General features: G+C 36.2%; 2 protein-coding genes across 2 annotated transcripts; both read left to right on the top strand.

Moving 5' to 3' along the window:
* Positions 1-3,806: 3,806 nt before the first annotated feature.
* LOC146139078 (alpha-methylacyl-CoA racemase-like) lies at positions 3,807-8,655 on the top strand. Its single transcript, XM_083391842.1, has 8 exons — positions 3,807-3,956; positions 4,250-4,353; positions 4,855-4,998; positions 5,320-5,391; positions 5,978-6,066; positions 6,447-6,627; positions 7,438-7,627; positions 8,118-8,655. Exons 1-8 carry the CDS (start codon positions 3,817-3,819, stop codon positions 8,335-8,337), a joined length of 1,140 nt encoding a protein of 379 aa, XP_083247968.1. The 5' UTR covers positions 3,807-3,816; the 3' UTR covers positions 8,338-8,655.
* A 2,448-nt stretch (positions 8,656-11,103) lies between these two features.
* On the top strand, positions 11,104-15,795 carry LOC146139077 (uncharacterized). The gene is made up of 5 exons (XM_083392015.1): positions 11,104-11,285; positions 12,004-12,117; positions 12,804-12,857; positions 14,113-14,640; positions 15,632-15,795. The coding sequence occupies exons 1-5, from the start codon at positions 11,240-11,242 to the stop codon at positions 15,652-15,654; spliced, it is 765 nt and encodes a 254-aa protein (XP_083248141.1). The 5' UTR covers positions 11,104-11,239; the 3' UTR covers positions 15,655-15,795.
* Positions 15,796-16,261: the final 466 nt, after the last annotated feature.

Genomic DNA, 16,261 nt, shown 5'->3' with positions numbered 1-16,261 from the left:
CTTTGCAGAAGCATTGTTCTTTAGTATTACACAAAAATTCTTCAATTTAATGTCCTTGTTTGGGAAAAGTTATATTTGATGAAGTTGAGTCATACTGTAAAGTGCATGAATAATTACCGACTAAGAGTTTTTGTGTTTACTGTAAGTTTTATGATGTATTCGGCCCGCCAAGCAGTTTAATCCGGCCCGCGGCTTATTTTCAATAAAATACATAGGCTAAGCGAAAACCAGGGCAAGTTTTACAGATCTTGTCAAGACCCCGCCAAATTCGATTTTTAGCCAGTTCTAAATGCTAAAATGGAAATTCTTTTCGAATCTCTTCTGTGTTTCTCGTATGTTCCACGCGATTGTTTGGCAACTTTACAGACAAATAGTGTCCTTTTCTCAGTGGCACTCTCTCTAACGAAAGTTAACAAACTTAGCCTAATATTTAAAATATATATAAATAACACGTTGGTAACTTAAAGCTTTTAAAAAGAAGAAAAACATGTATGTAAGTTTTTCGTGCAAAATTTTCACGTAATTTAATCTTACGTTTTGATCAACGCGCCCCACAACTTAATAAACAATGCTTCATGTACCATCTAAATTAAAGTTTGCATTTTCAAACACATAGTCGCAAATTTTTCCGTTTTGTGACCTTCTTTAAATCCGTCTTCAGTTGTACATTTTCGCACAACTCCAAACGTATTAACAAATTCATTGATTATTTTTTTACACCGTCAGAGTATGACGTCATATTGTATGTATTTTAGATCCTATATTTGACCCGGCCCGCCACAATATTTTAGGTTTCTCATGCGGCCCGCGGCTAAAAATAATTGCCCACCCCTGCTGCGAAGCATCGCTACTCACACCCAAGTGTTAAATGCTAAATGGCCTGTTCTGCCATTATCTCTGCAGTCAGCAGTTGGATTGTCTGTAGCTATTTAAGACCGCCTCTATCAGCTTGTAAAACTAACTTCTTCTTACCTATCGACTTGTGCTGTTTACAGCTTTGATAATTGCAAGTAGCATCTCCTATATGCTAACTTGTTCGACTATAGTTTGAACTGGTTGTCGTTTATCAGTTAATGCAATTATTAATCACCAGAAGTATTGTGGTTGGCTAACGAGTTAACGCACGCAACTTAAAATTTGGAGTGGAGTGCTTGTAATTATAGAGTATTCGCCTGGTAAAGTGTTAAATATTTCACCTCGATACTCTTTTCCTTTCGTGGCCGTTCTGGCAAATCCAGCCGGCATTCCGACTTAGCTGATCCTCAACGCAGTCGCTCTTGTGCTAGTGCAGTGTTTCCCAACCTTTTTTACACTAGTGCCCCCTTGGGCTCAGTATTATTTCATATCGCCCCCCTCATCTTGCTTTACAGTAAAGTATTATATTAATCGTTGTCTAACATCATATTGTCTTCACTTTCGTTTCGATAAGCTGTCAGTGATATTTTAGGTTGCCTAACATACATTCACTATTGGAAGTTATACATACATTATTTCACCAGGTTATGTCATTACCAGGCAAAATTCATATCTTTCTGCACCAAGACTTTAAATCCTTTTCTAGTCGCGGGCCGCAATCAAACTCATAAATGTCTCTGTGGGCCGCGCAAAATGTTAACTAAGAAAAATGTTAGAAGAACTGTGAATCAGGCGGGCCCCGGATTTTTTTCATCCAAACTACTAATGAAAAGTGTAATAGTGTTTGTTAATGTTTTGATGTCCGGGCGCACCTGGCGAGCGAAGCGAGCGCGATTTTTTTGGGGTATAACGGCATTTCTTTTAAATTTACTGCTAGTTTGTATTACATTGGCGAAAAAATAAAAAATGTCTAATATTTTAAAATATGTCTAATATTTTTGAATACGTTTTCCATTTGTCTGCGACACACTTGGCAGCCTTCCACGTCCCAACGGTAAAGAAGCGCTGATCTAGTCCAAAAACAGCATCAAAACGTAAACAAACTGGACGTAGAAAGATCATTCGCGCAGCGCGAAGAATTTTCGCCCGTATTAAGTTAAAATAGTCAAAAAGTATTTAAAATGGACTCGTGTCTAGTTGTCAAAGAGTCGGCGGGTAGAGGGCCGTAGATTGGCGACCCCTGCTTTAAATATACAAACATTTTGCCGCGTATAAAACGGTGAAACGCACCAACAACCAACAGCTGTACATAAGAAAGCCAATTATTACGTAACAATGGTCGGGAAACTACTACAAGTTCGCAGTACGGAAGTTGCCATTTAAGGTTAAAAGTTACCTACGTCCTACAGTGTTGTTTGTTACTATATGTATGTGAACTTTTTATAAAATTTTGATATAAGTACTTTCATGTAACGCCCCCTTATGTGCGTTCAGCGCCCCCCAAATCATGAAAAGACTCAAAACGCCCCCTTGGAACTCGCCAACGCCCACAGGGGGCGGTACCGCCCACGTTGGGAACCTCTGTGCTAGTGTCACGCTGCTGTTGGATTAAAAGATACAGTCAACAAATGCATGCCTTACTTGCGAGACGCGTTTTACCACGCTGTAAGCTATTTTATTAAGAGCGAACTATGCTGAATTATTTGAATGTACAATAAATATATAAGCGACCTGACAGTATGTTCTTTAAATTACAATGAAAGTTTGTTTTAGTTTCGATATAGTGAAGTTTAGATAGCACGGTGGTCATTTCTCACCGGTTGAAATATACAATTCAATTATGGCAGTGGTTTTCAACCAGGGTTCCGCGGAACCTCCGCTTGTACAGTCCAGGGGTTCCGCAATTTCTAAATTGTTTAGCTAATTGAAGTGTTTTTAATACACTGGGGTTCCTCGAGCCAGTGAAATTATTGTCCTGGGGTTCCTCGATCCAGTGGAATGTTTCCATAGGATTCCATTCCAGCAAAAAGGTTGAAAAGCACTGAATTACGGTAACTACTTGGATCACTTAAAAAATATAAACGGCCCAGAAATGCGTTAAGAACGATTTCTCTTTCACGATCACGTGCCTTTAGTGTCATTTTTAAGCTTTGGTTTAGAATATTCGCTCAAAATTGTTGTCTGGTTATTTTAATCGCATTTTACATTACCCTTTAAAGAAAAAAACTTGGGAGAAAATCGGTAATTTTCCTATTTTTAATTTGTAACGAAACAAGGATTTATGACCAAGTGTAAGTTGTTTATAAATTAAGATTACGACTTTTGCAGAAAATGCAAAGCTTATCACTATGACCAAGTAACAAAGGGATATTAGTAACTTAACAATGTTTCCGTCCAGTATGGAAGTTGTATGGGAAATAAATTCGCATTTCGATAATGTATGTGTGGATTTATGTTTAAAGATGTTTCAGTGCAGTTTTTTACAATTAATCATTCTAGACCCACTTTAAACCAAACTATCGTAGTAATTAGTATTCAAGGTGATTTTTATTTTAATGTTCTGTTTATTTATTCCATATCCAGTCTGCTTTTCTTAGCACTTTTCACAAAAGTTTTGGGTGTGCAGCAGGGTTGTGGGGTAGGACTCTGGTCTAGAATCCTACCACGGGCACAACGCAGATTATTTGGGGTTTGGGTTCGTTTGAGTAGGTTAAGCAATAATTATTAAATTTTAATACTTGACCCATCTTCACCCAAACACTAACCAACCCCCTAACCCAAATATTGTGCATTGATTTTAATGCTGTGGTAGGATTCTAGACAGGGCCGGTCTCTGGCCTCTACAGACATTGACAAAAACATAAACCGTTATTGCCAAAATTATATTTCTTATTAATAAATATTTTTTAAATAAATTTATTTATTTTGATTGATGTAGTGTGAGTTGTTAGTAGTTTTAAAATGGCACTTGCTGGAACAAAAGTGTTGGAATTGGCCGGTTTGGCTCCAGCTCCTTTTGCTGGGATGGTTCTGGCTGATTTCGGGGCAAAAGTTACTAGAATCGATAAAACAGTCGGCATGTCGTTAGATACATTGGCACGGTAAGTTAGAATATTCTAGAAAAAGAAATGTTCTTTGAAATGAAGCGAAATTGTGTCTGTTTATTTCATTTTAAAGAAAATATTACGCAATTTCGAATATTTGTTAGGCCCCGGTTAGTTGATAAATAAATCACTGACAATTTGTTTGACCAAATTATTTTATTTCGATTGTTGTTGTAGGCAACATTATGCATTTTAGATAATAATTGTTCAATTATTTGTTTAAATTATTCATGAACATATTGTATGTTGAGTTTGTGGCTGAATTAAGTTTTTTTTTTTTTTTTGCACAGAGGAAAGCGTTCGATTGCAATCAATCTAAAGAAAGAAGCCGGGCAATCCGTTGTGAGACGTCTTTCCGCCAAATCTGATGTCATAATAGAACCATTCAGACCAGGTCTTTTAATTTTAGAATAGATTATTTTAACTGCTCTGGTCAAAAGACTCGGCTTTAAGTTTTTAACTGCTTCATCAAAAGTTTTTTTTTTAAATTGATGGAGAAACAAAGACAAACTAAGCACAAAACTTAGCTATAAGCTTGGATTACAACACTAGCTATAGAGCTATTTGTTAATAAACAATATTTAAAAGGAGCATAAAATCTATCTGTAAGATTTGAGTATTTTGTACTCACCCGCTCACCAATGCAATCTACTACAAATTAGATTAAACACCTAAGATTAAGGGCTACCTATTGGCAAATTGCTAGCGATACACCCAAAAACGCATAAATACAATCACAAAAACACATAAAGTATATCGAACGAGGTAAAAACTGCAGTCATTTACTATTTATATACTTTACATTATGCTGTTATTTAAAGTAAAGTTAATATAAGTTTGTAAAATTCAAGTAAATTTAAATGTGTAAAATTTCAATTTGTTGATTTTGTTCCAGGTGTCATGGAGAAGTTAGGTTTGGGTCCAGATCGACTGATGCGTGACAATCCGAGGCTTATTTATGTACGCTTGAGTGGTTACGGACAAGATGGTCCGTACAAAATGAAGGCTGGGCATGATATCAACTACATCGCTACATCAGGTCTGCAGCATACCTTGACTGTGTAAAGTTTATTTTGAACTTTATGTTAAATTCGTTGACACACCCCAGAAGAAAACACAGTTTTATTCCTAGTCTGACATTAGGTGTTATTATTCAGAGGGCCTTTAATTACATTACTTTAAAAATTCATCAAACGACTCTCAGTTTTAAGTTTTGTCTCTATATAAATCCTTTTGATGAACTATCTTATCTATTTTTTTGTTAGAATGCACCTAATTTGAAAATTTCAGCTTTAGCCTTCTTATTACAAGCCACATGAGACGTACGTTACATTGCTAGTTGTTTTACTTTTATTTGTAGGAATTTTGTCGATGTTTCGTCGGAGTGGCGGTCAGCCTCACCCTCCAATAAACCTTGCTGCTGATTTTGCAGGTTTGAAATTGTTTTGCAACTTGTACAACAAATAAGGCATACTTTTTTGTTGTTTTTTTGTGCAACACATATGCCTGTTTGATACTTTTTAACCAAGTATAATCAATGTTGCGCTTTATATTGATTAGCAATTACTGTTAGTATCAGGCCTCAGACAATATATGTTGTAGTATAGTATTATCAGTATTTGGTATTTGGCAATGATACTTATGTATAGCTTGTTATCAGAACTAAATTAATCTACCAATTTCATGATCCAAAAAAGTTATTATCTTGAAACCTAAATTTAAATTTTCTAAAAATAGTAGAACAACTACAGGAGACAACTAAACTTTAGCACCAAAGTAAAATTGGCCTAAAACATGGAAAAAATACCAATAAACGTTTTAAATTCATTTGTTTTGATTATTTGAACATAGTTTTGACGTCATTTTCTATCGGATCGTGATACTTTTGTCTAATATATTAAATATCGGTAGCGTAACAAAATGTCATATACTCAACATTCCTAGTTACATCAGTTAGTTTTAATGAAGATAAAACGCAAACTTAATGTTTCAAATATTGTTGATCTTTTTAATAACAGGCGGAGGTCTAATGGCAGCTTTTGGTGCAGTAACTGCCTTGTTTGAAAGAGAAAAGTCTGGCAGAGGTCAAATTGTCGACACCAATATGGTAAATCTACAAACAACAAATTATTGTGTTATAAAATAACCCAACTCTAATTTCTTTTGTGATTCCCAAACTGTGTGCCTGGAGAGATTGCCTAGTGTGCCGCAAAACTTTGTGTAATTTCGGAAAAGAGAGTATTTGTATATAGGCATACACGCAAGCATTTTAGACTCAAATACGCACTATTCATTACAAATTCATAATTTTGAGACATTTACATATAGTTTCTCGTGTGTTAAGGGCAATTATACAGTTACTCTATTGTTGTTTTGCTAAAAAGTGTGCCACGAAATAGTTAAGATATGTTTAGTGTGCCGTGTGCCTCATGTTGGGCACCCCTCGATTGGAGTCATTACAACAAAGCATTATTTTCACATTGTCAGGTTGAGGGGTCGGCTTACGTGTCTTCGTTCCTTTTTACCTGCCGGCAACTATTTTCCAACCCCCCTGGTGAAAACATGCTCGACTCTGGCACTCCTTTCTATGACACTTACAAAACAAAAGACGGAAAGTTTATGTCCGTTGGCGCTTTGGAACCTCAGTTTTTCGCTCAAGTTTTAAAAGGTATGGTTTGGGTTTTTAAGTATTTTTTAATATTGTTTTTTACCCCAGAAGAAAAATTATGCTTAAATGCGTAATATTACACTATTTTGTAGAAGGAAATATTTATGTTAACAATTTAGTAAAAACAAATTTAGTAAATTAAATATTATTGTGTTGTTTTACTTAGTAACCTACATTTTCATAGATTTAAAACAGTATTTTTTTCTTATGCATATCTCTAAGAAATAACGTTTGGAAGAATGTCATGGCTCGCATAACCAGAACCACGTGTTTAAGAGCTTTGGTTTAGAGCAGACCTGGGCAAACTGCGGCTTATGGGTCGGCCCACCAAACAATATAATCCGGCCCGCATCTCATTTAGGCAAAAATAAGCCAATATTTTTTCCCTAATTTCAGAATACTTTTATTGAATACATTACTCCTGTAAGGCATCCTCACCTATTCCTGCTCTTACCATCTTGTCAAACAAGGATATTTAAAGAATATTTTAAAATAATCACACGTTGTATTATTTGTATTTTAGATCCACTTTTGCAACGACCCGCCAAGACATTTTCTATTTGTTATGCGGCCCGCTCCTAAATATAATTTCCAACCCCTGGTTTAGAGCAATATCTTCTATTTTTGAAACCCCGAAATTCAAATTCTGATCAATATTTTGCTCAACAAATACCAATTTTTGAAGTCAGTGAAAATTTTAATTTACCAAAAACAGCCTGTTGTGCTATGCAATGCTAAAATATATGTTTAACCTTAAAGGTAATGCAGTCTTGGAATTTTTAAACCTCAAATTAATTTCGCACTTCTAAGGGTTCAACATCGAAGAAAAGTTCCAAAACTCGCAGATGGACTCGAAAAGTTGGCCGGAACTTCGCGCGACCTTGACCCAGAAGTTCGGGGAACTAACCAGGGAAGAAGCCACCCAAAAGTTCGCCGATCTTGATGCTTGTGTGGCTCCGGTGTTGGAACGACACGAAGCTCCACTAGATCCTCACAACAGGTTGGAACAGGGCTGCTTAACCGGTGAACCTCGGTCCGAACGGGACCTTTTCAGTGTTAAATCCGGTCTTTATCTGTTAGTATTTACTTGGCAATGCGAAATGATGAGTTTTCTGTCGGCAAACAATTGCTGCTGTTCATTTTTTCATTGAAAATACCTTTTTATAGTAACGGACAGAATTCTTAGTTGAAGCGAAGGACATATATGTAAATTATACCGTGTTACACGGATCTAAGCACATTTTTAATAGTTGAGTCCCTAACCCTGGGTTAAAGAAAGGGTGGGGGGTCCACGACTCCAAAGTGTGTTTTTGTGGCTTATTTAGCTTAAAAGTGTTGTTCAAACTTATAGAGAGGTTATATTGCATTAGAAAGCTAGAATTTTTTGGTTCAAACTGCGTTATACCAATCATTTGTGAGCATATTTTTTCAACTATTTGATAAAATATTTTTTGCAAAATTCTCGCAGTAACCACATTTCTTTAATCCAGGTCAATAGGGTCGTTCTTTACCGACCCGGACGGAGCATCCATCCCCTCCCCCGCCCCGCGACTTTCTTGCACCCCCGCCACTCCCGACCAGGGGAGGCAACCGCTAGTGGGCGCTCACTCGCGCGATGTTTTGCTCGAAAACGGGTTTCAGGAGCGGGAAATCACCGAGCTGATCGATAGTGACGTCATAATGCAAGCGCAACTTTCCAGTCGACTGTGACGTATAGTGTGTTGTGACGTCACTTGTTGTTTGTTTCTTTGTCCGTGTGTCGCTATGCAATAATTTATTAAGTATAAATGTTTTCGCCAATCGTCGTTGCCATCCTATATTTATTAATTGTTATTTATTTTATAAATTATTTTTAATACAGTCCCGGTTTGACCGAGGTCGTGAGTTCGAACCCCCCCGCAGGCAAGTTGCTATTATAACCTGCCTTGCATGAAAAGCATTAATTGATTGACTGATTGATTGATTCGGTCTGTGAAAGACTTCGGTATACTATAATATGTAAGAAATTATCGTTGATTAAACAACCACTTTCAGGCTATAGATCACAGTTGTTGTACACGTATGTACTTGTCGCAACACGTCAGTACATCAAATTAATTCTTTGTTTTATCGCCTTAATGTTGCGTCATGAAAGATTTTGTTTAAATTCGATTGCCGATATCTCTTGCTAGAGTTTGCAACGAATGCCTTGTTACACCAATTTTTATGCGTCAGAGCTGTATGTGATGTTACGTATATCCGTTTAATGTGAGCGCTTTGTTTTGAAATTCGCCTTATTGTCAACAATCCATTATTTTTAGAATCGAACGCCAGTTACGTCGCAATGTAGATCGAAGCGCTTTTGTTCAAGCCATATTTGGACAAAAATATTATTTCCGTCTATAAGAGTCGAGAGAAAAAGGTTTAGACCACGCCTTGTTATCACGTGATATTTTGTTAAGTATTATAAGAATTAATGACGTAAATCTTTCTTTATCGCAGAAATTTTCTTAACTGATTCTCGTCTATAAATAGCGTGTTCAATCAATATGAATCAGAGAGAGAGAGAGAAAGAGGCTTTTATAGCTTCTACTCAGACAGCAAACTCGAGTGCTTTTGTGACTGAACCAGAGAGAGGCTTTTACAGCTTTGACTGAAGACAACAAAAATTGACTGTTCATGTGTATCTGAACTAAAGGAAAGAATTGGACCTGAATGGCCTCACGAAGACAGGCCATCTCAAATCTTGTAGGAGTGTGGTCGATTCATCTTGGCAATTATATAAATGAAGACTCATTAACGGACCCATACCCTACATACTTAAATATCAAAAATCTTTGGAATGCTGTTTCAGCTTACTTTCGCCAGTGGATATGCTTAAATAATTTTTTAATTTAATAACCTACATCATTTCGACACGTGCTTGCGATTAATTCTTCAAGTGCTTACATTTTTTGACATGTCTTATCCTTGTGGCGGATAATAATGTGTGCTGGTCTGACGCTTTAACCAGTTTTCTTGATAATAGGTTGTCGTTATATCTTTGTACGCGAATAGCAAGTGCTGAATGTTTCATTTGTAAGTGTTTGATTTAATGGTGTTACACCATTTAACGTGAAGAATTTCACAGTGGCTACAATATTAAGTGGTGCACTTTATACTTGGTGTGTTGATGAATTAACGTTTTGTTTGTACTTTTAATTCAAGCGTGTTACCGACTAAAGTTCAATAAATGTCGAACGATGATGAACTGAAATAGACTTGTCGTATTGGCCAGTAGCCAGTCCTTGCCAATTACCAATAAAGTGTTGTTTTGTTTTGTTTACCGCGGCAACTGGCAGTGTTTTAAACAAGTCTTTTTTAACCGACTTAAGTTCCAAGTCATTAGTTGCCCTCTCTGATTTACCGAAAGAATTAAGAAGTCAAATCATTTTATCAAAACGACTTAAGTCAAGTTAAGGCATTCGGAAACAGTGACTTTAGTCAAGTCATTTACGTAAGCCATCACAACACTGCAAAACGCACATTCCTTGAATCGCAATTTTGCAACCGCATACGTGAGGCGTTGACTTCAGCCCTTACAAGACTGGTTCGCACATGAAACGTTTCCAGTTCAACTGGCAAGGTTCTACAATCGAAATCAACAAAAAGCCCCGAATTCTTGATGATTCAATGCAATTGGACCAAGTGCTTCCGCCTAATTGTGCGCAAAATCATTCGACTGGCATTTACAGTATTTTGCTGGAGAGATGTAGATTCTAGACTTCTTTTATTCTCAGCCAATGCAATGCTCACAAACACAGTGAAGTAGAAAGCATTTTGAATTCAAGTTTCGTGCAAAAATGCAGCAGATTGTAGGTTACCGTTATATTATGTTTAAAAATCAACTCCAAGAATTTTTATTTTTTTTTTACGCGTTATTTTTAAGCACAAAAAAGAGAAATGAAGCGTCTTTTTAGTGCGATTAGCCTATTAGAATCATATTGTACAAATAAAATAATGTACTTGAGCTAATTTAAACAATAATCGGTTATGCTGAGGTCGGGTTGTTTAGGGTTTGAGTGTGATAAACAGAGATACATTTTCAGGAGTCGTAATTATAGAAGTAGACTATCAATTGTAAAATTGTTCTTTCAGCAAATCTTTTTTAGAAGTAGGCTATGAGGCCTATTTTGAGAAACTGTTTGGGAACCGTTTTGGCCACTTAAAATACATTAGAGTAGGGGTAGGCTCATGAAAATCAGCAAAATGTATTAGAGGGCCAGGTCAAAATTTGAAATAGATATAATATACTAAGGGGATTTATTTTAAAATAAAGTTTTAAATGGTATTGATTTGACATACGGGTTAGAATATGAAAGCTTATTGGTGCCTGATAATTAGAAATTACTCAAAAACCGAAGTGAAAAATCGTAAAAGGATTATTTTTGTTAAAAAATTATGTAAATGAGCCACGGGCCGTAGTGTGCCAAGTTCTCCCTAAGAAACACAGGTTAAGCCGTTTGATTTGAACTTAGAAAGAACACTATAGGTCTTGTATGCTAAACAACTGATCAGCTGATACAAGAAGTTACTCAAGTTTGGAAATATCTCGCAACACTATTCAAACTGTTTTACATCGGACGATCAAATCATGACGTTGACTCATTTCAGTCTCCTACTTTTCTTGTTTTTGCCAGGTATGACGTCAGATATGTTACTTCACAAAGTTACGTCACGCTGCGGAAAGCCTGACGTTATTGAGTGTGGTGCCGACTTCAGTCAATGATTGGACTTAATGCGCTTAAGTTTAGGCAATGCCTTGGGTTAAAATATCGCAGACTAAAAACTAATTAGTCCATAAACCAGTGTTTGTCAGCCCATGTGGGTCGCCACCCTAACTTAGATCGCCGTTTAGTTTGGTGGATCGCCCTTTCTTCAGTAGTTTACGTTGTTAGATTTCATTATGATTGGTTCTGAGCAATATTTGTCCCAGCAGTTTACTAAAATTACGAAAGCAATCCAAAGACATATGACACATAAATTTTAAATGTGAACTTATTAATGTTATTGATTTATTTCTTTGATCACTTTAAGCTTGCAAAAAGTTCAGTGAAAATAACTGGGTCGCTAAAGATTCGTCGTTATACTTACGATTAGCATTTAAGTCTGATGCGTCGTGTCTCAGAAAAAAGAGATTGAGAAATACTGGTCTAAACGATTAGAAACTCTGAACGATAAGAATTGCGTTCACCTTTTATAAGTGAGGCGGGATATAATCAGTCACACAAACTGATAGTTATACAAGTTCGTACCGAAACGTCTTTGTCAAGGTGGTGTCGTTTTACTCGACCTTTTCGGCTTTGGCACTCATTATAGATTATTTCGTTCTTCAACCTGTACTTGCTTGTGTTTCAGTTATTTGCCAAGCTTACCCAACATCCCGAGGTGAAACGAGTGTTCATGTGATCCACAAGCGACGAGCAGCTCCTTTGCTGGTTGGAATACACCAAGCAATTGACCAGGGCTTGGGTGGGTGCTCTACAAATATATGCTTCCTAATACTTTAGAGCAGGGTTACGCGGTCCGCTGGCCGAATACGACTGGCGTAAGCAAAACATAAAGCTCAATTTATATCTACATCTTCATTTTATGTGAAATTCATGTAGTACTAATTTTGATCCTTCAGCAAATATTACCAATGTAAATGCTTTCGAAAAAACTCAAATAGTGTAATATTCAACAAGTGTGTTGCAGTGATGACTTAATCTTAAGTCAATAACTGGACTAAAATGAACTTAAGTTACCGTTTTCAAATGACTTGACTTGACTCAAGTCTTTTAGGCAAATGGCTTATGTTAAAATTATATGTTTTCATAAAGGATGTTTTTTAAATTGGGTTGTTTATCGTAATATTGCTTGCTATATGTTATTTTTAATTCAGTTATTGCTCTTAGTCGAACAAGTTCACCAACTTAACGTTTACTTTTTTACGACAATTAGGACTTGGCTTGTTATTTATTTTAAAGACTTTCTTGGACATTTTTTCACGCAAATGACCTGACTGAGACTTAATAAGCTATTTAAAGTCATTTCAAAATGACTTGTTTACAACACTGTTGGTTATTTTTCGTCGACTCTTTATAAGCCCACATAATCTTAGTTAAATTTAAATGTCACCACTTAAGTGAAACTTACAAGATTGTTTTCTTTTTTAGCGGTTTCTAACAGCAACAACAACAACAATGCAAATGGAAGTGGTGACAACGAAGGTAAACAACCTTACAAATAAAATATAAATGGTTAAATGACTTGGATGTCAATGCGAGTAGAGTATATACTTATCATATTACATCTGGTTTAAGGAAGTTGAGCGAAACGTTTATAAACGCCCCTAGCTCTACAAACTAGGTGGCACTGCTAAACGACAAATTGTATTAAAATCTTAACAAGCTTTCCCACAACCATGCTTTATTTGGCGTTTAGGTATTTTTATTAGTTTACCAGCAGACAAACCGTAAATGGACGTATTAAAGCAAATTACGGCTGTGATTCGCGCCTATTTTTTCTTTCTATTCTTTCTTCACACTTCACAACATTTTGAGGACCAAATGAAATTAAGCAACCGCTACTGAATTTCATTTTAAACGATTGATAATTTGAACATAACCGCTTTTTTGCGTACGAAATTGCATTGCACTTGAACAAACAAGCATATAGGTCACCACATTCGTAGGGGAACATACCATAAGTCCTGAAAAGCAGCATTTTATAAAGCAGAAAAGTCTAGAAAACACAATTAAGCTGCCGGAATCCTCAAAATACGACCTAAATGGTCAAAATAACGCCTAAAACTGTAGGAAGGGGATATGGGACGATCGGGGCCATGTCTCTGACGCCGCTGTTTTGGAACAGAATTTTTTTACCCTGTTTGGGGTTATTGGTGGTGTGTTGGGTGGGGTTAGAAAATAAGTTATAGTTGAAGTTATTAGGAGAGTTAGTGACATACTTAGGGGTGGAGTTTGGGGTAAAGTGTTGTAGAGGCCAAATTTGACCTTTCAGACCTTATTTAAACGGGTTTACGACTTATTCCGATATAAAGTGTTTTACGACTATTATGTATTAGTTTTATTATGGTCTTATGTTTTATTCCGACGTTGATGTTGTTCTTATTTCGGTTTAATGGCGGAAGTTCATTCATAGCATGTTTGCTTTGTCGATGTAGCTAAAACCCTTAAAAAAGTACGCGCGAAGAGAAAAAACACTGTGAAGCATAACTTCCAACATTTTAAAGTTGTCTCTGATTTCTAGGTTAGCAATTACAAGTAGGCCTATATGAAAAAATCTTGATTTTAATGCAGTTGAGATTTATTGCAACGCTTTACACTTGCAAAGCGTCGTATTTTTGTAATATTTGGCTATTTTCATAGCGACCCTAATACTAAGCGTTAGTATTTTACCCAATATAATCGCAACCCTTCGCATATCGTTTTCTGTAGTTTCTATATGAAATATTTGTACATTTAGGCTCAGTACCTATCGATGAAGAATCTTCCGTACCAGTCGATGAAGAATCTTCCGTACCAGTCGATGAAGAATCTTCCGTACCTGTCGATAAAGAATCTTCCGTACCTGTCGATGAAGAATCTTCCGTACCAGTCGATAAAGAATCTTCCGTACCAGTCGATGAAGAGTCTTCCGTACCAGTCGATGAAGAATCTTCCGTACCAGTCGATGAAGAATCTTCTGTACCACTCGATGAAGAATCTTCCGTACCTGTCGATGAAGAATCTTCCGTACCTGTCGATGAAGAATCTTCCGTACCAGTCGATGAAGAATCTTCCGTACCTGTCGATGAAGAATCTTCCGTACCAGTCGATGAAGAATCTTCAGTACCTGTCGATGAAGAATCTTCCGTACCAGTTGATGAAGAATCATCCGTACCAGTCGATGAAGAATCTTCCGTACCAGTCGATGAAGAATCTTCCGTACCAGTCGATGAAGAATCTTCCGTACCAGTCGATGAAGAATCTTCTGGAAATGGCAGCGGGCAAGGTAAGATAGATAATAGTTAGTTGTTTAAACATACCTTAGACAATATTTGACTTGAATTGGTTCATAGGGCCACTTAAACGTGTCATAGTGGGAAATAATTTTAAAACTTAGGTAGATAGAGAAATACCTGAGTTACAAGGCACATGATGTTTTCGTAGGCCTCAACAATGACATTTTCAATGGTTGTTTGTAAACACTTAGTAACTTCAGATTTTTGTTTTAGCATTTTTATAGCGTAAATAAGGGCAAAAATGGAAAGGACAAAAATGCTACGCAATCTGATACCTGGATAAGAAGGCGGTCATGGCCCCCTCAAAACTGTATTTGCCTATGTAAATGCAAAACAATCTTACATTTTATTTTTTTATGTCTTAGCCTGTCACCAACTGCGTGGTGTTCTTACTTCTGTATGACGTAACTCCTGGATGTGCACCTGCCCTTGATTTATTGACGATTTTTAATTTATTAATTCAAATTTAATAATATTGCGGCCCTTCTACGATTTCGCATTTCTACAAGCCAATCGTAGAGTGCCATTTCTCAACTGGTTAAAACAAATTTCCTGCTTGTAAAATGCAGTGTTTTAATGACTAAAGTCATTAAGTCCACTTAAGTCACTGTTTTTAAATGACTTTACTTAACTAAAGTATTTTAGACAACTGGAGAATCGGGCTGAAATGGAGTGTTTCCCTTTTTTCTAAAATTGGGTTGCTTACCTTATTGTTTGCAAGTAAAACTATTTATTTGTTACATGTTGCTTTTTCGTTATTTTTAGTTTAGTTATTGCTAATAATGGTTTGGACTTGAGTTATTGTACAAAAAACTTGACTTTGACCAGAGTTATTTTACAAATTACTTGACTTGGACTTAAGTTACTTTACAAATACTTGACTTGGACTTAAGGTGTTCTACAAATGACTTGATTTGGAAATAAGTTATTTTACAAACGACTTGTTTACAACACTGTTTAAATGTGGATGTATCGTTCTAGGTGCATCCGGTCTTGGAATCTGAAAACGATCAGCATAAGTAGCGACTATGGGAAAACTTGATCTATCAACCACTCCTATTTTCACGACTGTTTTTCTAAAAACATTTCATCTTTAAACCTTTAAATATTTCTTCATCGAATAACAATATTAAAAAAAAATTACCAGAAAAAAATTGTTGTGTAGTTACAATATTATTTAAAGACAGTGTTGTCAACTATGGAGATTTGTCACATTTCCAGTTCAAACAGTTTTTTTTGTTGATATATTAGCATATGAGGCTTTTGCCATTTAAGAGTGAGTTTTTTTTAGTAAAAGCGCTAGGAGTTTGTGCTGCATATTCTAACGGGGGCAAACTGGCCACCCTTAATCAAACTGCATTAATTCGAAACTGAACATAAATACTCCATATATATATTTTTTTAACTAGCGTAGCAGGACGCAAACAGAAGAAAAAATAAATTTGGGAAAACGATCTAACACAAGAAATACTATAAACGCAAGAAACACGTTGAATTCTTGCCGCCCTTATCTTCGTGCTCCTTATGATCCTGTATATTTTTAAGGCGCTATAATTACATGCAAATACGCAGTGCCTAAATGTTAAAATATTTAATTGTTTTTTAAAACAA

The sequence above is a fragment of the Ascidiella aspersa genome, chromosome 6 (genome assembly GCF_963924565.1).
Source record: "Ascidiella aspersa chromosome 6, kaAscAspe10.2, whole genome shotgun sequence".
NCBI classification, from domain to species: domain Eukaryota; kingdom Metazoa; phylum Chordata; class Ascidiacea; order Phlebobranchia; family Ascidiidae; genus Ascidiella; species Ascidiella aspersa.
Note: the sequence above shows the minus strand (reverse complement) of the source record. Positions and strands in the feature narration are given on the sequence as shown.

What these genes read in the sequence shown, in the direction of transcription:
- LOC146139078 (XM_083391842.1), top strand. Translation starts at nt 3,817, where the DNA reads ATGGCACTTGCTGGAACAAAAGTGTTGGAATTGGCCGGTTTGGCTCCA. An exon ending in CAACTACATCGCTACATCAG is followed by an intron (nt 4,999 to 5,319) that starts GTCTGCAGCATA and finishes TTTTATTTGTAG; the next exon opens with GAATTTTGTCGATGTTTCGT. An exon ending in CCTTGCTGCTGATTTTGCAG is followed by an intron (nt 5,392 to 5,977) that starts GTTTGAAATTGT and finishes TTTTAATAACAG; the next exon opens with GCGGAGGTCTAATGGCAGCT.
- LOC146139077 (XM_083392015.1), top strand. Translation starts at nt 11,240, where the DNA reads ATGACGTTGACTCATTTCAGTCTCCTACTTTTCTTGTTTTTGCCAG. An exon ending in TGGAAGTGGTGACAACGAAG is followed by an intron (nt 12,858 to 14,112) that starts GTAAACAACCTT and finishes TTGTACATTTAG; the next exon opens with GCTCAGTACCTATCGATGAA. An exon ending in TGGAAATGGCAGCGGGCAAG is followed by an intron (nt 14,641 to 15,631) that starts GTAAGATAGATA and finishes GTATCGTTCTAG; the next exon opens with GTGCATCCGGTCTTGGAATC.